The 24,693-nt window shown below is 40.6% G+C and overlaps 1 protein-coding gene across 1 annotated transcript in view; it reads left to right on the forward strand.

The window, feature by feature from the left end:
• The window catches only part of ATP10A (ATPase phospholipid transporting 10A (putative)), a 120,458-nt gene that overhangs the window by 42,945 nt on the left and 52,820 nt on the right, over positions 1-24,693 (forward strand). The window contains exons 2-3 of the mRNA XM_074151349.1: positions 2,420-2,624; positions 22,517-22,602. Of these exons, the coding sequence (XP_074007450.1) occupies positions 2,420-2,624; positions 22,517-22,602 (291 nt within the window). The remainder of the gene's footprint in view (positions 1-2,419; positions 2,625-22,516; positions 22,603-24,693) is intronic.

Here is a 24,693-nt window from a genome sequence, read left to right on the forward strand (position 1 = left end):
ACCAGTTCCAGTGTCACACAACACATCATAAAATATTTCTTCCTTATGTCTCATCTAAGCCTACCCTCTTTCAGTTTAAAACCATTTCCGCTTGTCCTGTCACTACAAGCCCTGGTAAAAGGTCTCTCTCTCTCTTTCTTATAAGCCCCCTTTATATATTGAAAGACCACAATAAGGTCTCCCTGCAGCCCTTCTCTTCTCCAGGCTGAACAGCTTCATTTATCCCAGCAGAGCCACTTGGCCTTGTGTAGCTCGATATCCACCCTTCCTGCCACAGTGTATGTAGTTGTGGCAGTTGCTAAGCATGTGAGAGATGAGGAAATGCTAAAATAGCAGTGCTTTTCAAACAATAGAAGTTAAATAAAAAATTGTAGTGCTTATAGCATAATATGGAACTACTTGCTATTTTTAGCCTGATCATATTTCTATACTGCTACTTATTGTACGTGCATTTGAACATCACCCAGTTTCACAGTTAAATTCAAAAGGATGAAGAGCAACGGCCACATGTGAAGGGATTTGAAGTTACAGATTTCATGGCTAACAAACCCTTCAGATCTGCGGTGCGGTGAATTGTACTACGTTACAGCACACTAGGCTGTAAGCAATTCACACAAAGCAATTCATACTCATTAGCAGAAAAAGTTAAATGTTAGTTTCAGCCTAAGTGTGGAGGGAATGTGTAATTTCAGCACCTACTATGTATATTACCTGCCCTTGTTAGACTATCACGTTTTACACTTGACTCTTAGTAATCCTTTTCAGGCTTTATCAAAATAGAACTCACAGCCATAATTTTCATTCCTCCCTTTATAAACTGAATGTTAGGAAAGGACAATGAAGAAATTCTGGGAGGTAAAACCTGATTTGATACATCCTTGTTGTGCTAACTGACACATTATTGTTCAGGATTTAGGCTAAATACATGAATAAAAGCCAATTAAGTTACTAATTCCGGTAACACCAGCAAAGGCATGACAAAGATGAATTAGGCATGGCATGACTATCAGTAACTCCAAAGTAACATTGGCAGGATTTGTGTGTTTCCACTTGGTTACAAATCTGCTCATGTTACTACTGAAAGTGATGTATTTTAAAATAACATACTTTAAAGAACATAAAATAGCTGCCACCACTCCTTCCGTCCTTCCCGTCCCCCCCATGTCCCCCCCCAATCAGAAGCCCATTCTGCCAGTTAAAGTGCTGTCACAGGAGACTGTCTCTGGTGACAGGGGCAGTGCCAGCGCTGACAGCCATCTCGGTGCTTACATGGCAAAAGGCCCTCTGACAGCAGTGTCAGAATAGCAGCTTCCCATTTTCAGGAGGTATTTCACTAAGTTAATATTGGGGCTGTTTTGAAATGAATTTCTTTCAAAAACACAACAGAAGAAAGCAATTTATACAAATGCCGAGGAGGACTGTGCATGTCATGAAACTAAAACCTTGAATTTTACCTAAATTCATTAAGCATCACCTCTTCCTTTTTCCTTTTGCTCTCAAGAAAAAGTTAAAAAATAAAAAAAAATAGCAAACTAGCATGACCTTTAAAACTAGAGAGGTTTAGTGGCTGTATCTAAATGAACAGCATACACATCAGTGTTTCAGGTGGGTAAGTCTTTCAATTGGCAAAGAAATTACACTCCAAAATAAAAGGTTCAGTGTAACTAAGCAGAAATTACCTACGTAACTGACGGCACTATGGCTAGAACAGAAATAGTGCAGAAATATTTAAAAGAAATGACAGTGTCCTTTCCCAGTAGACCAGTTGGGACTGTGTTTTTCCACATGACATGTTTTCAATTCAATTACAATTCTAGGTTTAGTGGTGAATAGTGGAAGTTCCTTTCAGTTAGGGATTTTTGGCTCCTTCGTCAAAACATCACATATAGCACTATACAAAGTTGGTCCCTGTTGGAAAGAGGGAACAACGGGAAGCTATCTGAGGGTGCATCAGAGGGTGCTGCCTGATGGAGGACATTCAGGAGCTCTGCCAGGCAGGTGTCCTGCACCCAAGCCTGTTCTCAGTTACCCCCTTGCCCTCAAAGTGACTCCTTTTGACCTGGTATGGACAGCAGCCCGCTCCTTTTCATGGGGTCAGACGGATGGCTCAGAGCATGGAAGGGAGGGAAAGGAGAGTGTGTGAAGCTCCTGCTTACCCTGCCTAGCCAGGTCTAATGTCCACATGTGGCCCTCTGGGCCTTAAAAGAATGTCTTGGGAACTCAGACCTGGCTTTGAGTTGGTGGGAAGTAGCCTCCTGGCAGTCTGCATTGCCTTTTCCCAGAGTAACTTAGGAGTACCTGAGGACCTTCCAAAGGCGCTGTACTCCTGTTACAAATCAAACCAAATCTTATTGAAAGCATTCCAGTCTATGCATTTTTTTATATATATATCCTGTAAATGTCTTTTTTTTTTTCCCAGAAATGAGAAGAAATACATAAGCAGATACTGGAAAGAAGTGAAAGTTGGAGACTTTGTGCAGCTTCGCTGTAATGAAATTATACCTGCTGACATATTGCTGCTCTCCTCAAGTGATCCCGATGGGCTGTGCCATATAGAAACGGCTAACCTGGATGGTGAAACTAACTTAAAACAAAGACAGGTGGTGCGGAGGTTCTTAGAGCTGGTAAGTCACGATTCCTAACTCTTGTTTAAGGTAAGAATTTGTTTCAGGTAAGTAAACTGTTCACCAATCCACTTCACACCAGCTAAATCTGCTTGTTCTAGTACTGCTAATGAATTACTATTATGGTTGTCATTAAAATACTAGCACTTGCCAATAGCTGACTTCATCATAGTATCAGAAGTTTTACCATAATTTTTCCCTGAATTTGAATAGGAATTATTTGGGGCAATTGTGTGCGGTTGGAAAATGTTGGGGTTTTTCAATGGCTTCTATTGTAGCTTGATTTTTGAAAACAAATTTTAACTGCCCAGTGAGAAGATATTTAAATATAAACAACTACTTCTCCGGCCTGCAAACCAGATCAGTTTCAATTAGGAATTTTGCCTGAAACTCCATGTTGCAGAATATGCCTCCAACACTTGGAGCATTAAAGCTTGTAGGATTTAAAGGGCCAGCATGCATGCATTCTGGAGGTTTCTGTGCTGAAAAAGTGTTTTACTGCTCTCTCACTGTGCTTAGCTTATCTCTCCCCAACAGCACTATTTTGAAACAAAACAAAATCCAGATCAGTTACTGTCAGCAGAATTAGAGGAAATTACCTGAAGTTTCATTTGCTTTAATAATCCTATTGAAATAGTATTTATTTATATGCCCTCCTCTCCCATCCCTCTTGTCAGCTAAACCCGATTTCCTGTATTTTGTCAGGAAAAAAATTAAATATTTTTTAGAACTCAGTTACCTCTTTTTTCTTAGTAGCTCTTCTCATTTGAGATATTTTGCAAACAATAGGAGCTGCTGCCCTTAACCCTGTCATCAAAGGTAACTACAGCAGCCTATAGTTGCACTGAGGTAGATCAGCATTAATGAAGTTGCAATCCAACTGATTGGATAAAAATCATTGTGCCTTCCAAATAATTATTTATAGTGGATAGATCCTTTCTTTGAATAGCTTGTAAAAATGTGAGATAAAGACTTGTTCAATCATCAGTGATTTCCACATAGAATTTAGACATGACATGGCAGCTACTGCCACAACAAGACACTTAATCAGCTACAGGCCAAATGTTTCAAAAACTCGGATTGTTTCAAAGAAGCTAATTGAATTGCTTCTCAATTGTCCCATCTTGTTCCCACTGAGAGGAAATTTCTTCCAGTGGGTAGAGCTCCAAGGAGGTATTCAGATGATGTATCCCAGTTTTCTGCCAGTGTAGACTTCCTACGTGACCTCAGGCATGTTATGTAGGACAAAAACTATAGATTGCATATAGACTACTGAATACAGGGATGCTTTCGTGTTTGTGGGTACAGTTATAAGCCAAGGGTACGTCCCATCTCTATCTCAAAGGAAGATTTGGGAAGGCACCAGTTCTTCCACTCATCCACAGCAGATGGTTGGATTTCTGTGGTCTAAGACCATCTGACAAACAGGAGGTGTTGGTAAACACAGTGAAAGGCATTGATATGTCCAAGTACAGATCATCACAAGACTGGCTTTCAAGAGCCTTGCTGCTCAGAGGAGTCCACTACACTGCATCTAGATGTGTGCCTGAGCCATCAGCTGTGGAGTCACTCTTCTGTCTTTAACCAGCGAACATGTGAGTGCATTAATACAGTGGGAAAACCAGAAGGGAGTACCCCTGCAATCTCATGTTTGGCATACTCTCTGAGGTTTAAATTGCAGATCCAAATCAGGCAGCTAAAGACTCCAAGCCTGGGTTTTGTCCAGTTTGTCAAGACCTGTAACCTTTGGACTGTTGTATGGAAGTGAGTGGCAGTGCCATTTCCTCCTCAAACAGGTAAAAGGTTATTGGAGACTGAATTGGGCCCCATTAGGGAAGAAGACTGAGGAAACAGTGCCTACCTAGGGAAGCAAAGCTATGTTTATATGCCAAGCAGCTCAGCATATCAGGGTATACATGGCATGGCTTGCTCGGCATACCTTGCTTTACTGAGGAAATCTGTTGTCATATAGATACTTACAGTCGGCTTTCTGGACACCTGAACACTTGGCATTTCCTGCCCATCCTCCTTCTGTATCTTAGTTCTCTGCATTATATAGATGATAATGGAACTTTTCTATCTCAGAAGTGTGCTCCAAAATATGTGGATAAATAATTTTTTAAAATAAATTTTAGATCACAAGATGCCTAGCTACAATAGCGGTGAGGTTCATAATAAATTGTCAGGGGTTAAACTGGGGTCAGTGACAGAAAGGTCATTCATTCCAATGAAAACAGGACTGGGCCCCAAAAAGGCAAGTACTGAATGAGAGCTTTTAAGAAAACCACATGTGACTACCTCTCCTCTCTTAAAATAGCTGAGAAAGCAAGAAATATCCAAGCCCAGGTTCCTGCATCAACTAAGTTGTAGGCAAAGTGCACACCTGCAAGTACCAAGTCCTCAGCAGCTGCAGCATCACAGAGGCTCTCTGTAACAGCATCCCATAAGTTACTCAGCAGAATACTTGCCATCCTCATTAAAGTCCTGGCCAAAACCTGTCTGAGCACACTGTTAATTCATGTAGCAGCATTGGCTTCCTCCCCCTGTACTAGCAGGGATAGGCTCTTACTGGTTCTTGAACGTGTTGCCCTGCTGAGAGTACTCAGCAGTGGGATCCAGGGAGCTACTTGGGAAGTGTTGGATGAATAGTAGGCCCATAACCAAGTAGCGTGGAATAGCAAGGTGATGCTGTTTTTTGGAATGTTCAGTTCCTATCTGGGTCTGTCTTAAGTTGCCACAACTGAAGAGACCTTATTGTTAGATCTCATAGAATACTTTGGAAGACAAAAATTTTCTTGCACCAAATGCTGACTATCCCTTTACAGAACCTCAGGGAAGTTTGGTCCCAAATCTCTTATAGAACCTGCATCCCAACCTGTTCATGCATTGGACAAGAATGCTTTTACATTTCTATGTTACCATTGTACTCAGCAGAACAAGTCTCAGTTATGTTTATAGCTGTTTGGTTCTGTGTCATTCTGCAGCCCTGTTGTTCAAGCAGGAAAACAAACAAATAGATTATGTAGTCCTGACCCTCTCTTTCCCACACTGCTAAACTCTTCCCCCACCGCCCTTACCGAATGACGTGCCTGGTCATGTGGCTTATCATAGGACAAGAAAGACAGATCTTTTGGAAGCTGCTTCTTAAAATATCAGCTGTGCATAGCTGACTTTCAATAATGTCTCTGTGGCAGTGTCTCAACCATTTAAAAGAAGCTGTGTTAAGAAGCTTGGCCTTTCTGTGTTTCTTACATGAACTAACTGATAACTTCCGAGCATGTGCCTGTGAAGCACGTTGATGAAGGATTGCTATTTCTATACCCGATACTCTGCTGGGCATGGGAAAGGAGTGAGGTTGGGGGTAGGAACAGTTGTTTTAAGCCACGTTTATGCTTTCCTTATTCTGTCCCTGCCCTGTGCCCACCCATGCAATTTACAGTCCCATAGGTCTGCGCTGAGCTGCTTGCCGTAGAGAGCCTTGGATGCCAATTTGGAGTCGCTGGAGTGGGTTGTGCGCTGGGCAGTCCTTGTCACCACAGCACTCTCTCCAAATGCCCTCTCCAGAGGCATGCAAGGCCAGTGCTGTTACATTGGGTACAGCTGTCCTCTGGAAGGGCAGCCGTTCTGCCAGTGTGCCCTGAGGATCTTTGTGTGTCTCTCTTCAGCATTAACAGCATATAAGCTCCATAGTCTCAGACAGTGAAAGGTCTTACAGTTTCCTCCTTCCAAACCTTTGTTCAGGAAAGTACCATTCTGATCTCTTTTTAGCCCAACTCTTGAAGCAGCAATAAGCAATTATAGAAGCTGTTCTGTATCCTCGTCTCTAGTGCTTTGCAGGCATTATTTTACTCTAAACATATGCTCAGAAGATCCAAGATCAGCATTTGTGGGCTTGAATGGAACCTCTCCACTTGTGAATTCCAAGAAACTGTTTTCTTTTATAGTGCAAGTGACCAGAAATATTGCTTATTTTAGTGCTGCTTTGATTTTTCTGAGTAATTTATAGTAGACTGGGAACATACTGCTTGTTAGCTTTGCATGTTTGTTAACGAGTGTGATCTGACATAAACCTGTACTTTCTGTAGTTGATTCTACACCCTATCAATACACAAGCTTTGAGAAGAGTCACTGATACATTCCTCTGTGGCTTGCATGTCTGAAGATACCAGTTTGAATGTACACTTTGTTGGTGAACACTCAAAATAGTCAGTCAAGAAAGAAGAAAATCACTCAGTGAGAAGGTTAAAAAAGAAAAAAGGAAACAGGAGATTTTTCAAAGGCCTTGACATTTTTTCCTCCGAGACTTTAAATACTGTGGTCTTGTTATCCAGCTACTGCAGTGACAGGATGTGTTAGAAATGTTTAAAATAGTCAGAAATGTACTTCTGCATGCTCTGTCTTTAAAGCCAAAAGGACAGTGGACTGTCTTCACACTGAAACACGGATCAGATCCATGTGAGCAGCATGGCACAGTAGAAAGGAGAAAGCACTGTGCTAAATCCCTCTGTGAGTGATCTAACAGTGTTAGCAGTGACCAGTAAGCATCTCTCGGAAAATACGAGTGTTTCTTGGTATTCCACCAGTTTCCTTCTAATTTCTAACACACCCTTGCTGCTGCCGAGTCACAGCAGCCCTTTCTGGTGCGCTGGATCTAATAGGAGACACAGAAGGCAGGAGGAATCAATGTGTTTTCTGTGCTACTCTGCAGGCTGCTGTGCCACCACACCCTCTGCAGTTGCTTATGGAATGTTTTCCGTCCATCGGAGATGTCGTGTCAGCCGCTCTTCGGAGAGTGGATAAGCAGATACAGCTTGGGCTGTGAGAGCTCAAAACTCCCTTTCAGGTTTCATAAACTTGATTTAGGATATTTTGATAGTATGAATCTAGACTCATGAAAAACATTTACATTTCCTTGCTTCACTGTTTTTACTCAGTATGCCTTTTAAAAAAATCCACAAAGACTCACTGTGGATTCTGGAGCAGCTTATGGTTTATTAACCACTGGCCATGTCCTGGATGTTTATGTGGAAAGCTTCAGTTCAGCTGAAAGCTAAGCTAAATCTAGCAGCTGCCATCCCCTATGAGAAGGTGCGTGTATCCTTCTGAGAGCTGGTGGGGGTAGGGGATGCATTTTTTTTTTTCCTCTCATTTTCTCCAAAGAGTAGACCTTTGTTCAAAACAGGCTTGCAGTAGCATGATTAAATGCGTTTAGATAGGCCCTGCAAATGACTTTGTGGCTGCTTATTTACATTGTCTAAAAAGCACATCTGAATTTGGTGTCTCCATGTTTGGGAGGGTTCATTTGCATGCAAACTAGCACCAAAATAACTCATCAGTCTGATTTCCTCACAAGTCAGTATGTGAACCCTTCTGGAATAGGTATAAACTCGGAGCCTGTGCTTACTGCAGGCACGGTTGCTCATCTGTCCCAGCCTGGAAGCTGGGCTGAATTGACAGATCGAGCTTTCATTCCAGCCCTACTGTTCTTGCACAGTGCTGGAAGCATACTGGGTACAGCTGGACTTGGAGGAACAGTCCCACAGCTCCCTGTTTCAAACATTAAGCCATTTATACCATTTCTTTCTTTTCCTGCAAGTCCTGGGCAGAAACTGGTCCAGAAGAGAAGAGAAGACAGCTTTCTAGAAGGGCTGCACTGTAAGCCTGACTGTTGGTAGCTGCAGGCTACTCTATATATGAGGTATTTTGAGAAGGGCAACTCATGCTAATTGCATGAAAACAACTCACAGGGCAGCCTTGGTGTCTCAGTGTAGATGTTCCTTTGGCATTCAGTTTTTCTCCCTCAAAAAATGGGGGGGAAAAAAAAAAGCAATTTTCAAATTTTGATTGAGCCTAAACTGAGCTAAGATTTCATGTACAGACATCTGCATTGGTTAAACTGGCCCAGTTTGAGAGAACAGCTGAAGTTAAACCAGCACAATTCCCAGGCAGACTAGTTTTCAACATAGTCTTATCTCAAAGAGTCTTCTAAAGCAACACAAGAATGGGTATAGCTATACTCTCCCTGTGCTCCTTGTCCCACTAATACCCTCAGGACATCACACAACTGAAATTAGTGGAATAGTACACTATTGTAATCAAGTAGATGTGAACTAATCAGCAATGTGCACTCACAGCCCAGAAAGCCAACTGCACCCTGGGCTACATCAAAAGCAGCGTGGCCAGCAGGTCAAGGGAGGTGATTCTGCCCCTCTACTCCGCTCTGGTGAGAGCCCACCTGGAGTACTGCATCCAGCTCTGGAATCCTCAGTACAGGAAGGACATGGACTTGTTGGAACAGGTTGAGGGAGGGCCACAAAGATGATCAGAGGGCTGGAGCACCTCTCTTATGAAGACAGGCTGAGAGAGTTGGGATTGTTCAGCCTGGAGAAGAGAAGGCTCTGGGGACACCTTATAGCAGCCTTCCAGTACCTGGGCCTACCGGAGAGGCCTACAGGAGGGATGGGGAGGGACACTTTATCAGGGAGTATAGCGATAGGATGAGGGGTAACAGTTTCAAACTGAAAGAGGGGAGATAAAGATATCAGGAAGAAATTCTTTACTGTGAGGGTGCAGTAAAGGTTGCCCAGGGAAGTTGTGGATGCCCCATCCCTGGAGGTGTTCAAGGCCAGCCTGGATGGGGCTTTGAGCAACCTGCTCTAGTGGGAGGTGTCCCTGCCCATGGCAGGGGGATTGGAACTAGATCATTTTTAAGGTCCCTTCCAATCCAAACCATTCTATGATTCTATGATACTCAGTGTTGTTTAGACTGTAAGTACTTTAACAGGGTAGAATCAGACCACAAGAACAGTGAATGTCTCTCTAGCACATTTTGGGGGTTATCCCTTGTGTCTTTCTTTTTGCTGTATTTTGAGAAGGTTTACAAGGCTAGGAAAAGAGGCTCGAAAATTCCAGATACACACATGTTAAAACAGCAGATTAGTGCTCCATCCCACACATGTTGCCAAAATTAGATTTCCCTGAGGGAAAAGAGAGTTAAAAAAAACAACCAAACAAACAAAAGAAAACAATGTTTTTCCCTATGCACTACCAGAATATTAAATTAAAAACTATTTTTTTAGTTTTAAAGTTTAGCTGATGGTTTTAGAGAAACAAGTCTTGTTAGAAGACTTGTATTTGTCAATACAAAATGCGAGCATGTCACACACCCCGTGAAGACCTTTGTCTGAGGTCGTGCCTTGAACATTCTGTAGATTTCTTTGATGAGGGTTGAAATGCTATGAAAAGCTCTACACCTGTATTGTTGTATCTGCTTTTGGGTAGTACCATGTTCAGAGATGACTTGTGTGGAAATGGCAGACTTGTTTAATTAAAGAGGAAGCAACTACTGTCTCTCTAACAGAGAAATAAATGTATAGCAGCTGCATGCAGAATGGCCTGGTGTAGAGCAGGACCCAAGTCAGTGCTGTGGCAAACTCTTGTGCGAGCTAAAAGCCCTCAAGGAAGTCTGAGAAGAACTTTTTGCTCTCCCGTTCTACCATGCCACATAGTCATCAGTCTCACACTGGTAGGTATGGGGAAATAAAGAACTCAAGAATGATGGTTCACTTCCTCCTTGGTCCGCTCTGAGCAAGGTTATCATCTCTTTCTAGTTTCCATTGTGCAGGTGTCCACGCCACAAAATTGGCTGTTGAGAGAGTTTCATTAGAAGGACAAAGAATTTGAATAACTGTAAGAGAAAATGTTGGATATCTTAATCTAAGCTGGGGGGAGTGGAGAAAAAGTCCAGTTCTGAAGAGTGCCGAGTACTTGACTTTTACCATTGGCATTGGTTGTTTGGTTTTGTGTTTAAATATAGGTTAAAGGGGCTAAATTGATGAATCTAAGTTTGAATGTCTTGGCTGTGAAGGACCTCCCATCCCTAGGGTAATTCTTCCAGTGCTGGTGAAACAGTGGTAAATCCATGTAAGGAAAAGTATTATGCTGGTGGTTGTGCTGTGTCTGACCTCTAGAGACGCAGGACATTTCATTCTCTGTATCAATAGTCCAGCATCTCTCTGTTCTGTTGTTTCTCCGAAAAAAAATTAGAAAACGAGAGCATTTCAGGTCTGTAGAGAAAATAAAATGCTATACTGGCTTCCTGTTATAGAGAAGTAAACATTTACATTTAAAGCAAGTTAAGAAGAGATTTTCCAATTTTTTTTTTTTTTTTTGGTCATAACTTTTCTGATCTCCTAGCCTAATTCAGTTTTACTGAAGTTTCTTTCTGGAACTGTTTGTTTCTTAGCCATACATTGGCCTGTCAGCTGGGAACAGAAAATATCTAGAATATCTGTTCCCAGAAATGAGATTTTGTAATATAATGCTGAGAACTTAGGGCCAGGATTTTTGAGCTGGAAACATCACACTACACTTGTCTCTGATACCACAACCTCAGTGTGTAGTGTGAGTGGTTAGAAAAGGATGGAAAGGCCTTCTTTTCCAGAGTAGGAGAGTTCACATTATTGAGCCATGTATAACCCCAGCTATGCTGGTATGGTCTCATTTTCCTTTGGAAGCATTGAGGTGGAGAAGGGGTCTGCTGTTCTACCAGAAAATGCAGAGCGACAGAATGAGGAACTCCTGTATTTATCTCAGCATTCAGGATGTGAACCCTCATCCCACTTCTCTTTTCTCCACCTGCTACCCTCTAAGTCTTTTACACATTTTAGTACTGATAAGGCCACGGAGGCCAGTAGAAATTTGCATTAGAATGTTATTTACATGGGAAGTGGCTGGCTGTATGTCTCAAAGCTGTTATTTCAATAAACTCATGAAAATTTCCATTTATTGCTTATACTCAGGTTCATACTTTCAAGCTCTGCTATGACTCTATGATGGTCAGACACTTTACATTTGTGTATGTGCTTGTGAGACAGCTGTGATTGTGCTGTAGGTACGTGACTGGAGAAGATGCTATTTTCCATACAGAGCTATAGTGCTTATATTTCTATTTGGTTTTGAATGAAAAAATCAATACTGCATGTAAATTTATAGACAGCAGTGCTAATAAACTAATTCAGCTTACTTAATGACAGTAATGAACTCGTTTAGATCAAAGCAGGGAACACAGCCTTTTTGCTTCTAAGAGAAAGAGAATTTGATGTTTAACATACAACATGGTTAGAAAGCGCATATAAGTTGTAAGTGTTGTCCAGCCTCTACTTAACTTTTCCAAATTTGTTTGTTCATTATATTTTTGTCCTGACTTGATTAAATACAAGATTCAAAACCATGACCCATGTGGCTAAGTTTGCTCATACACCTGTATAGCAATGTGGCCTGTATGGCTGTAATCGTAGGGATCTGACTTACAGGCTGCTGCAGTGTAACAGGAAGGGATAAAAATGACTTCATCCTGCTATTAACTGCATGGAGGACAGTCATGTCAGCTATTAAGACACAAAAAGCAATGGAGTAACTCCTGGTGCTCCATAGGAAGCTGTTGCCATGATCTTTGATTAAGGTAGATAGCTGATAATGACATAGAAGAAAAAATACACAAGCTATTTTATTAATTGATGTTCTCCATGTTTGTCTTATTCCTGACATTTGTTCTCATTGGTTGCAGTTCCACATCCCACATTTATTGAATGTTTATAATAATGAATATTTGCATAAGAATCACATAATCATAGAATAGTTTGGATTTGAAGGGAACCTTTAAAGACCATCTCATCTAACCCCTGCGCCGTAGACAGGGACTTCTTTCATTAGGTCAGGTTGCTCAAACCCCATCTAGGTTCAAACTAGGTTTGAACACTTCAGTGAGGGGGCATCCACAACTTCTCTGGACAACCTGTTCCAGTGTCTTACCACCCTCATTGTAAAAAATTAATCCTTATATCCAGTCTAAATCTACTCTCTTTCAGTGTAAAACTGTTGCCCCTTGTCCTATCACTGCAGGCCTTGCTAAAAAGTCTCTCTTTCTTATAAGCCCCCTTATATATTGAAAGGCTTCAATGAGGTCTCCCTGGAGCCTTCTCTTCTCCAGGCTGAACCACAACTCTTTCAACCTTTCTTCACAACAGAGGTGTTCTAGTCCTTGGATAATTTTCCTGGCTTTCCTCTGGACCTGCTGTAGCCAGGTCCATGTCTTTCACGTACCGGGTACCCCAGGGGTGGAGGCAGTACTCCAGGTGGGGTCTCATGAGAGCAGAATAGAGGGGCAAAATCATCTCTCTTGACCTGCTGGCCATGCTTGTTTTGATGCAGCCCAGGATGTGGTTGGCTTTCTGGGCTGTGAGCACACGTTGCCAGCACATACCCAATTTTTCATCCACCAGTATCCCCAAGTTCTACTCCATAGGGCTGCTCTCAATCCATTCATTCCCCAGTCTGTACTGATAGTGGGCGTTGCCCTGACCCAGGTGCAGGATCTTGCACTTGGCCTTGTTGAACTTCATGAAGTTCACCTGGGTCCATTCCTCAAGTCTGCCCAGGTCCCTCTGGATGGCATCCTTTCCCTCAAGCACATCAACTGCACTACTCAACTTAGTGTCGTCTGCAAACTTGCTGGCAGTGCACTCGATCCCACTGTCTACATCATTGTTGTATAGTACTGGTCCCAGTACAGACCCTTGAGGAACACCACTTATTACTGGTTTCCACCTGGACGTTGAACGATTGACTGTAACTCTTTGGACACAACCATCCAGGCAATTTCTTATCCATCTAACAGTCCGTTCATCAAACCTGTATCTCTCTGATTTAGCAGCAAGAATATTGTGGAGGAACATATCAAAGGCCTTGCAGAAGTCCAAATAGATGATATCTGCCCAGAGCATAAGATAGCTGGTGAGGGAAGGCTTCACAGAAGTAATACTCTGCTGTTCTTCTGTGCTCTGATTCAACAGGTCGTATTCACGTATGTTTTAATTCTACGCTTAACTGAACAAAACATACAGATTACTGAAAACAAGAATTTTGTAACCATTGTGTGTGCCTGAAGTACAAGGCTGGCTAGAGCCCTGAACAGGGAAGCAAACCTCAATCCCTACCCCAATGATACATGTTAATCCCCCTAAGCTCACTTCCCAGCTCTGCTGGCCAATTTTGGAACTGGGAAGGCCATCATTAATTTCTTTTCATAAAATCTATGCAATCAGCTGGTGTCTGAAAAAAATCACCTTTGAATTCCTTGAGTTTTTGAATAAGTGTTTTTCACTTTGCTACTGGAGTCTTTAGCATGTTGATTGGAAAGCAACTTGTTCAGTAAAATAGATAGTAGAGGCGAATAGATAGACCAGAGCGAAGGTCTTAGCCAAAGTGTTCTGCAGCTATCCCAACTCCCCCCATGTACGAAGCATGCCAACCGCAGCCCTGCTGCCCTCAGATTGACTTGTAATCTTCACAGCTGCCACTCCACCTTCTCCCCAGAGCTAGGAGGGAAATACAGAAACAGCTGGAACTCAGCAGAGAAGGGGCACTCTGAATGCCGTGTTTGCTTTAGGGCATTAGTGGAGCAGGCATGTGATGGTGAATGTTGGTACAACTCCAAGCAAAGACGGCATGCCAGTGTCCAGCTTGGGGACTTTTTACTTGGTTATATAGCATTCTCACTCTAGAGATGCTCGTAGAAAGGCTGGCAAACCTGTGATAGTGCTGGTATGAATGCTGCCCTGTAGTATTTTGGAAAAAAAGGTGTCTTTTCATTAGGACTGCTTCTTCCCCTCTGTGCTCTCCTGCAGCTGGCAGGGGCTGGAGTCTCTCAGTTCCTTAAGCAATTACTGTATGTTACAGGCTTCCCTCACATACTAGAAATGTTTCTTAAACAAAGTGCCATGCAAGGTAAAGCTGCTTTTATCCAGATTCCCTGTCTTCAGGATGAGATGGGCTTATGAAGCTTTGGTGTGTTTAACTGTGTCCTGACATTACAGCTGCTACTGTTAGGTTTTACCATTCATAGGGTAAACTTTTCATTACCAGCCACTCTCTCTCCTGTCAGGACTCTGATGTTCTGGTTTTTATTTGTGGAATGATGTAAGAGAGGTGCTTGGCATTTCGCTCTTCTGGTTGAAGGGTCTCAGTCCTTCCCACCCCCATTTCTTCTGGCAGAACTTCATCCCACAAGAAGTCAGACTGGCCAGCAGCCCGGACTAGAGGAGGAGTAGGCCAAGGTGTATTCAGAAGCTGACTAATCTGCCGCTAATCAAGTGAAATTTTCTTTCAGCAGTTACGAAATGCAGCAGAAAGACTGCTAGAAATCTCTCCAGAAAGGGAAAAGCACTGTAGAGCAGGGAGGGTTACATCTTACCAAGTGTCTGTGAGCATGAAGCGAAAAGCCTCTGGAGGAGCAGTGCTGGTTGTACGCAGAGTTTTGCAAGGCTTGTTTTGTGGTTTAGTTGAAGCACTAAGCTAATGCTGAGGTTGGTTCTTACAGACTATGAACCCATTCATTTATTTCAAAGTGGCTGGCTTTTGGAACAGGCAGATACCACTTTCTTAATTGTCCAGGTCTGGGTCCATATTTCAGCCTTGACATACTCTATTCCCTTGCCACTCTCCAGTGCTACTCTAGTCCATGAACAAATTCATTCACACCACTGTAATTTGCAGTGCGTTGCTAAGGATGGCCATCATCCCAAGGGACATCAGAACTTGCATGGGTTGTATTTTCAGCGACGCTGACAATTCTTTGGTACTTTTGTCCTGTGATTGAATAACAGCAGTTTCTTCAGCTGGCTGTCAGAATTACTGAGGTCTTCCTAGGCCTTGCAAGTGACACATTTCTTTTCCTGCAGGCTGGGTATTGCACTGTTCCCTCCTATTATCTTTTACAAAGGGGAAAACTTTTACTTAGGTCAGCCAGAGGAAGGTCAGCCCCCTAACAGGTATTTGGCTTGCTCAGCTGTTCCAATGTTTCTGAATACCGAACATCTCTGTTCCATTTAAACAAACAGTACTGAAAAAATCCAATTATAGTAGTAGTTGTCAGTGCAGAAAACAAAGCTATTAAATTCTGATGTACGGCTGGATCTGTTTAGTTCCTAAATAGCATAGATCAAACTGTTTCTTCCTTTTCTTGTGAATTAGTGGCACAGATAAATTCTGCCAGAGAGACTAATGCAGTTTAGACATTAAAACATTTCACGCTTTTAGTATTTAAACAGTTTGCATGCTTTGGATACATAAAATCGGTATGTAATTCCAGTTGCACATTAATTAAAGGTCAGATTAATTTTATATGGTAAATGCAGGATACTGCTATATAAAGCAATAATAAGATGGACTGATGCATTAGGAGAATGTGTTCTTATTGCACGTAAAAGCCTTTAAACTGGAAAGCTATTTTTCTGGCTGAGGCAGATTTTTGTCTATTAAATATTTCCTTTGAGTTGTCCCCATGACTCCATTTCTCCCTTTTTGTTTCCTCCAGACATAAACGCCAAAACAAATCCCAGAGCCCTCATCCAGCAATTGTACTGCAGGGAGAAGTCTGGATAAGATCCCCAGCATAGCCAGTAAACACAATGTGATAAGTGGGTAACTGTCACTGTCACCCAAGGGTATCCTGGGGTACTCATGCTGTCCTATTGGAAGGAAGAACTGAACATCAAACTCAGGTTTCTGCAGTGGTAAAGTAGGGCAGATGAATAAAGGAAAACATTTTAATAACTATGCATTATTAATAATCACTAGCAGGCCATTAAATCACCCATAGAACACGCATTTAATGAAGGGGAGTATGTTGTTTGAACACTGTGTAATTGTCAGACTAACTCATCTGGCAGAGCAGCATGCTTTGCTTCTTGAGCTATGACAGTTTGTGAGGTTGCCAGCAGAGTCGGAAAGGTTGGCATTTCACTGTAGAGATTCAGAATTATCTTACAGCTGGAGCTCCAAAGTCATGTTGGAGAGAGCTAAATTCAGTCCCTTTTTTTTGTGACAGATCTGTATAGTTCCTTCATCCGTCTACCTGTCCGTTTCCCACTCTGTAGAGGCATTGTAACATTTTCTTCCCCTCAACACTTTGCCTTTTTAGGATATAAGTTTTTCAGAGGGTGATACATCAATAGTCACCTGAGAGATAAGGGACGGTGGTTTATTTTAAGAAAAAAGTTTAAAGAAAATGTCTTTCCATTATATTTTCTTCTCCTGTCTACTTTTGTGCTTCCCCCCGAGACACAGCCCTATTATTGCAGACCTAAGTTATTGTTTTAAATGGAACTCTTTATCAGGTTTAATAGGTAGAGCATTATTAAAGCCTAGTCACAAAAACCTTTATATCTGCAATTTAGCTTTAATTTTAAATTCAGCTTTGAAGGAATCAATATTTTGCAGGTTTTTGCCATCTGACTAAGTCTGCTTACATAAGGAAAATAAACCTTCCCATAGCTGCATTTAAAGTAAGAAAGAATTTCCTTAACTTTTAAGAAATTGGAAGAATTAGGATTTATGGATAGGATGCTAAACATTTTCTTAGCAAGAAGACTCCTGAAGGAAAGAAATATATTCAGTGGAATCCCTGAGTATATAAAATACCTAATGTAAGTATCATTGTGTGTCCTTTTGACAAGTTTCAAGCTTTCAGAAATACCTATAAGTTCCTAAAAAGTCAGCAGTTTTTCCAGAGGAAGAAGTGAGCTAAGGATATTTTGGCAAAATCAAAACATGAGGTCAGGTATTTGAGGAGAGTTAGATTCATATTATTGAATTAAACCCCTTCTCTTTTTTTCATCTTATTTTTTTCTCTTTTTTTTCATTTTGGTATGACATAAAATGTCAGAAGAGTGAAGCAAGAAGTAGTATTCACTCCTTCAGTGTGTCTTGTGCATCATTTCATACATGGCAGAAACCTTCAAGACCTGTTTTTAAAATTATATTGGTAAGAAAGAATTCTTAACACTAGAATGAAGTGGATAACATTTAGTCACTGCACACTTCTGAATGCAGGGTATGAACAACCCCAATGTAAGGATATACCTGAATGTTTCTGCTCATTTGTAGCTGACAAAATGATGTATTTCTTTAATTCTGTATTTCTGAAACCCTCAAATCGTGTGGGAAGAAATGACTGAAACCTCTATTTCGCATCTTTCAAGACCTCGTTATGACTTACCCACGGAAAAAAGGATTGTGTCATGCCATGGTGGTCACAGCACCAGGTTCCTGGTGTCTTGCTAGGCCATGCAACACTGGACAAGGCATGCCACCAGCTTTACTGTCTCATCCCCTGTGTACAGGCCTGTGGTCATTCAGTTTTTCAGACAGTGTTCACCAACTGTCCAACCATTCCCTGTATTCTCCAGAGCAAAGGCAACCAGACATATTTTGTGTTTTTACTATTTGAAGTAACTTGGATCCTATTGCCAGCGTGCAGCCAGTACGGCTTGGGAGCCCTTTTGTAGAGTGATACCATAATAGTGATGTGAAATTCAAACCCAACAGAAGGAGCAGCATCCATCTAAAAGACCAGCAGAGAACCAAATTGGCGTCCGTGGATAATGCTTATATCCATCCTTACTGTGTCAAAAAAGCGGTGGCAATACCTAACATTGGAAAAGAATGAAAGTACTAATTTTTTAGAGCCTGCAAGTGCTAAAATAATAAGAATTTCATGGGCAGTGGGCTTTACATTAGTCCCATTTGCTCAAGACAAAGGGAAACAAGGATTCAGTTCCCTTTTCAGTTTTACGGGAGCCAAATCTGCATTTCTTGACTCCTAAATATCATCCATCTCCGATACTGTTGCTCTTTCACTGTTTCAAAGAGATTTTGAGATTGATTGGCCTGGAGGGAAAGAAGCACAAGTGGGAATATGATTGTGTGCAGCCTTAGAGTGTTAATGCAGGAGTAAAAACTTTTTGAGTTCTGGTTGTTGTTTCTTTTTTTTTTTTTCCTGTTAAAATAATTTTGTGTGCTTGACTTTGCTTAGACTTTGACAGACCTGGTGCTCATATTGAATTTTTTCAATATTGGCACTCATTAAAACTAGTATAATAGTTTCTGGCCCTTCTTTCAGATTTCTTGTTTCTCCAAGTGACCTTCAAGTATCCTTTCAAGCACAGTTTTTCTGTAACGTCTTAACAATGACCAGGCTGTGCTCCAAAATAAGCACTACCCAGTAGTAACACATCTGCCTTAAGTGCAAGCAAGATATTTAGCCTCACTTTATTTTACAGGGAGTTGTCCTTAGAATTAGTCATGACACGTAAAATGTACATTATAGCAAAAGGAGAACAGATTGTTTAACAGCAATATATGACTGACATGAACAGAATTTAGCCCTGGCCTTTGCCATCCAACAGTTTTGGAACTGCGGAACTTACTTGCTATCAGTGTATCTCTCCCAGCTTTGTATCAACCAGGAAGTCAGTTGTTCAAATCAGTGGTGCACAAGGCACAAGTTTGGGACACATGCAGAGGTACTATATAATAAATATTATACATACCTTCAGAAAAGAAAAAAGAATGCCTCGAGCTGCCTTTAATGCCCAGCAGTTCTCTAAGTGGGAAATAAGACACAGGAAATCAGGCACATCAGGTAACTGCTGCACAACGGTCTGGGGAAGTGCTATTTTCGACCATATTTTGATCTTGTTTTCTGCATCTTAACAGTGATGCAGAAGTTCACTGTAAGAGAAAAATTAAAGGAAGCTGTGGAGAAGTTAATTTTTTTCATGGACTTTTACACAGAAAAAAAGCACAAATCATTATTTGTGCACTGTAAAAGCAACACTTTTGGCTTTAACTTCTGTCTAGCTGCAGCTTTTCTTAGTTGTTAATATATGAGAACATCACAGTTTATGTTTCATTTGCTGCTGAAGTGTGGATATCAGCACAAAAAGGAACAAAACTTTGATCAGTGTGAAATCTTATTTTAACTTTGTGCTTCTTTGTAACCACTGAAAGCAGTCACACACAGGCAGTGTTTAATGTACTTTTTCATTCATTTACCAAAAGGCATTTTCACATCAAAAGTGTCATCAGCTGTAATATACAGTGTATATCTACCCTTCCATTTCACAGGGGAGAGATGGAGCTATTTGATTTATTAATAAACCAAAGAGCTTTTGCCATAATCAGAATTCAACAGTTTTGTTTTCTTACATAAACTACTATTCTAATTGGATTTTCTCTCCTCCCAGATATTATCTGATTAAAGACCGTAATCACATATTTTGAGTTAATTGTAACAGAACACAAATACACAGACAGTTAGATTTAATGATAAAGAACTTTTAGTTCCAAAACTGAGTCATAAATGAAAAGAATCCAACAAACAACAGAGGAAGAAAGACGTATGTTGCATGGTAGCAATGGAGAAGTTGAGTACGTTTAGTCCTCTCTGATCTTGACAAGATCTTTTTGTGTGTGTGAAGATTTTAGCTCTAGTTTTTAAGTAGATTTTTTTTTTCTTATTTGTAAAGTCGCTGGATTTGCTACCAGCCTTTCTTAGCAGAAAGGGGATTCAGTCTGCAAACTTCTAGTTGCTCTAGAAGTTGCTGCGTCTGTACAGCACTGAAACCATGCGCTCTCCGCCGAGTTCAGCAGCCATAGAAAACCTGCATTTGATTACATTGGGTTTTATTATTACATGTCTCTACAATTCCCTCAGGGGTATTCCTCAAAGATGTTAAGATTTCTTCCTTTCCTTTTTTCAAGACTACTGAATAAAAATTTGTGCTAAATTAACTGTGTTATATATAGTATGTTATAATAAAAACACAAGAAATGTTTCCCTTTCCAGTCTTTTCTCTCCAATTTACAAATTTAATTGCAGCTACAGTAGTGACTCTTCTTCACAGTCCTTAGGCAGATGGATAGTATATTATTGAAACACCTTGAGCAACGTTTGTAGATTATTTTTCCTGTACCTTTTTTTTTTTTTTTTTTTTTCCCTGCCAAGGAACATACAAAGGCAAGGAGGAAAAGGTCATGTTCTGGAGCAGCAGGGCAGGTGTTACATAGACAGCACAGGCTTCCCCAGCACAACAAGCTTTGTGTTACTTGAGAGAACTTCGCCTTCTCCATCAAGCTCAAGTAAAGCCAGCTGCTGGGTAGCACTGGCTGCTCATGTAGGGTCTCTGTAACATCAGCCTTTGACTGCTGGAGGCAAGGACACAGGCAGAATGTACAATATAGGAGCTGTAGTAACAGATTTCAGATGTCAAGGCCTGAAAGCTTCGTGATGTCTGTCCTGGCCAGTGATTCCTTCCTTGTAACTGCTGGTGTCTGCACCTGTTTATAGTGAGCAGCTGAGGAACAAGGGTCAAAGGGGGTGAACATGTGGCTTCAGAATATCTGCCCCATTCTACAGCCTAATGATGTTTTATGTGCCTCTGTAGAACTAGGTACATCCAAGCATTCCCAGCATCAAACTTCAGTCACCTAGAGAAACATAAGGCTGACCAGGATAAATATCTAATGAGCTTAAATACCAACAGTATTTGATGCTGAGACAATCAGCTGGATTTCTTTGCAAGGCTCGGGTATTTAACTGCCAACTTTGATGTAATTTAGAGTGTCTGATTCTTAGCATAGCAATTTTCTTCTTTACTCAGAGCTGTCCTTTGGTTTCACTCCTTTCCCCCACCCCCCTTGTTTACAAGCTGAATTCTGCATATAAAAGTGATTCTTTCCTCCACTGGGCTATAGCTGTCTCTAAGTGACAGCCCATCTTCACGGTTCTCTTTATCATCTCTTGTTTCTTGAAAATACAGGGAGGGTTTCCAAAAGTGTCAGGCGTGGGTGGTTTGAATTTTCTCCTATATATTGTAAGTCTGTCTTCTTTCAGGTATAACTGGTAGAAAAATGAAGGAAGGAGTTGATGGCAATGCTGACATGTCTGCTATTTTCTTTTATCTCTTATTTAAAATCTAGTTTCTTTCACCTCTTCTGAGCAGAGTCAATATTAAAAAAACAGACATACCTGTGTGTTTCAGAGAAGCTGGCAGTAAGATTGTCTGTCCTCTGGTTACTGATTCTCAGTCAACTATTCCCATAATGTGTTCTAAAAAGCAGTGGTTGGGGTCTGCAGCTGGTCAGCAAAACCATTATAAAACATAATATTTGCCATGTTATTACAGTTGAAAACTTAATAAAATTATAATTCACAATTTGTTCTTTCATTCAAATGGTGTGCAAAGAGGTTTTCTAAAAGTAGTCCTCATTGATAGAGACAGCCTTCTCAGCAGCACCAGGACCAGGTACTTCTGATTTCACTGTGTAGTTTGTTTGGTCTGGCAAAGAAGGGAGAACCTTTATTTTTTATTTAACAAAATCAAGTAATTATGCTGTGATAGGATGTTTTTCCTCAGACACAACAACATGCTAACTGCAGGTAAACATACAGAGTCAGCAAAAATACCATCTTTAGGCTAATGAGCTAGAGAATCAAGAAAGTTTTTAAGTGTCAATTAGGAAAAAGTTATTCTGCTATATGTGTGTAATTTACTGTAGTAGATTAATTTATCTGTGTTGGCATAAAGCAATTAAGAAGTGTTGCTAATATTTCAAAGGCTCTTATTAGCTTTTTCATAATTGGCAGTATATTGACTTATGTCATCCCAGATTTTCAGTAGCTTCACTGAACGTGAAATATAGTAATACTATTGAATATTCTGAGCCTTCCCAGATAAATTTCATTTTTCTACTCCAGACCAAATTCATTTAACTTCTGGGTTCAGCATCTTTTCTCTAATGCTTTTAGAAACTCACATTCTTCCACTTGCAGAAAAAAAGTCATCTCTGGAAAGGAGATTTTGAAGCGCATCTAAGGAATTTTGGTGCCCAGGTTCCTTTGATTTTCAGTGCCAGTGGTCAGTGTCATTCCTTTGATTGCCTTTGAAAAAAGCTGGGCTTTAATATATTATGAAAGCTGGAAAATAAAGCAATTTTGGCTACAATTTGCAAGTCTTTGCCCTAAGTAATTAACACTTTTATTATTCCAGGACTCAGAATTTGACCCCTTGAAGTTCACCAGTGTCATTGAATGTGAGAAGCCAAACAATGACTTAAGTAGGTTTCGAGGTTACATGTGAGTATTTCATATAATATCCTTCAGTATACACTCCTTTTCTCTAATATGGAATAAAATAAATGCTAGTTTCTTTTAGACTGTGTTCTGTAAGTTGCACCATCATCACATCTAAATAGGGCTGCATCTTTAAGGCTCTTTTAGAGGATCCTCACTTCAGAGTCAGATGGGAGCCTCACGTTTCCATTCCTTAGGGTGGATTTAGTTGTTGGCTTTGATCAGTTTACACTCCAGAAATGAATGCATGAAGCACTGTAGTACAGACACCCTTCTCCCTTTCCTTCCCTCCATGGATCAAAAAAGCCCATCTGGAAATGGGACGAAATAGAAAACCAGTTCAAGAGAGCCAACAAACAAACACAATCTGTTGTACACTGCATTTATGAATATGGGTCTGTTTGATCTTTCTTTTAATATAAGTGTAATTGAGGAAAATCCGAAGGCTAAACTGATATTTCTCCAGCTATGGCAGCATTCCTTTCCTCTCATTCAGACAAAATAAAACAATTGGCTCACACGATGGCTGCGCCTGTACATTACCACGCAGAATCACCTATGGCCACTTGACTTAATTCTAAGAAAAACAGAACTGCATCAACAGGGTGCTCATCTCTGTCCAAACAGCCCTGCTCAAAAGCAAATGTTTTAGCACTTTGCTTCAAACATAGCCAGGACTGTAGTGTGTAGGCATGCTGATAGTGGTGACTTTGGACGTGCACTCTTGCATGACATTTTTCTATAGTCTGTAACCACATGGAGAGTGAGAGCCCGGGATATTTAATTTTTGTCTAAATTTTTAATGAAGAGAGTTAAGTAGACACTAATGCTATTTAAAATGCAATGATTTATCACCCATATTGATTAGGAGCGGTAAGCAGTATTGAATTGGGTAAATGGCACAAGGTAAACTGCTGGAGCTTGGGGACTTTTTTATAGTGATGCTATTTACCACCTCAGTTACTACTCTCAGATGTCACAGATCGTGTAGGATGTACTGCCAACTGGTGTAAATCAGGACAGTTTTTTTGAAACTACATTGAGTCGTAGTGTGGGAAAATGTGTTCCTTTATTTAGCAGCACAAAGGCCTATAGTTCATTTAAAGATAAAAGTTCAGTATTAGACATAACTGCATGAGGGTGTGTAAATGTCTACATTAATAGAGAGCTTTCTCTACTCCAGAAATGACATTTCCAGATATGGAAATGGAAAGTTTGACAGCTTTTATAGCACACTTCATGTGTAAGAATCTTAGTCTCCAAAATATGGAGCAGAGGTTGAATACTGTAGCAGATATGCATAAATTTGTCTTTCATTATATATTTACTTATGTACTCCATGTAGAAAATGTCTGTAGCATGTAAGTCACAGAAACATTTGAATTATGTAGCAGAAAACATGGTAGTACCTTTTGGAAACTGTTGTTCAATATTGATTCTCCTTTATATTTTAATGTTTCACAAGTGATGTGAATATATTTTGACACAGAAGAAAGCCAAGACATCAGTTTTGAATCTGGCAGAAAGCATCGATTGATTTCCAGGTCTTACCAGCTATGCTGCAAGAGATTTACAACTAAAGGATCATGGGGCATTTGAATTAAAGAGCAGGATCAACAAATAAACTCTCAGTTTCCTACTTTATCATGGGAAAAGGCTTTTTTCCCCCTCATTTTAGATTTCCTTCATTAATATAATGAAATCATGGGTCTATTTCAAATCACACATTAGCAAGATGAATAGTAATTAGCACATCTGAATTGCAACATGTCATTGCCATGTCAAACTCAGATCTTAACTCTTGTTCAAAATCTTACCAGTAGTCACTGCTTGAAAGAAAGGTTCAGATAGCTCCCAGCTGGTAATAGCTCAACAGAAAAAAAATGTTACTGAGATATTTAAATAGGGATGCTATGAAATAATAGATTTTCAAGAGATCCGTGTGTAAAAGCTGTGCTGAGACATTAATGTCAAAGTTTACTTGAAGTTTTGACCGCTTAGTAGGTTTCCAGTTTTGATTAAGACTGTTTTTTATTATTTGAAATATGAAGGGCTCCTTTGGTTCCAGTGTCTGTGCTGAAAAATCTTACAGGG

The sequence above is a fragment of the Numenius arquata genome, chromosome 1 (assembly GCF_964106895.1).
Source record: "Numenius arquata chromosome 1, bNumArq3.hap1.1, whole genome shotgun sequence".
Classification (NCBI taxonomy): domain Eukaryota; kingdom Metazoa; phylum Chordata; class Aves; order Charadriiformes; family Scolopacidae; genus Numenius; species Numenius arquata.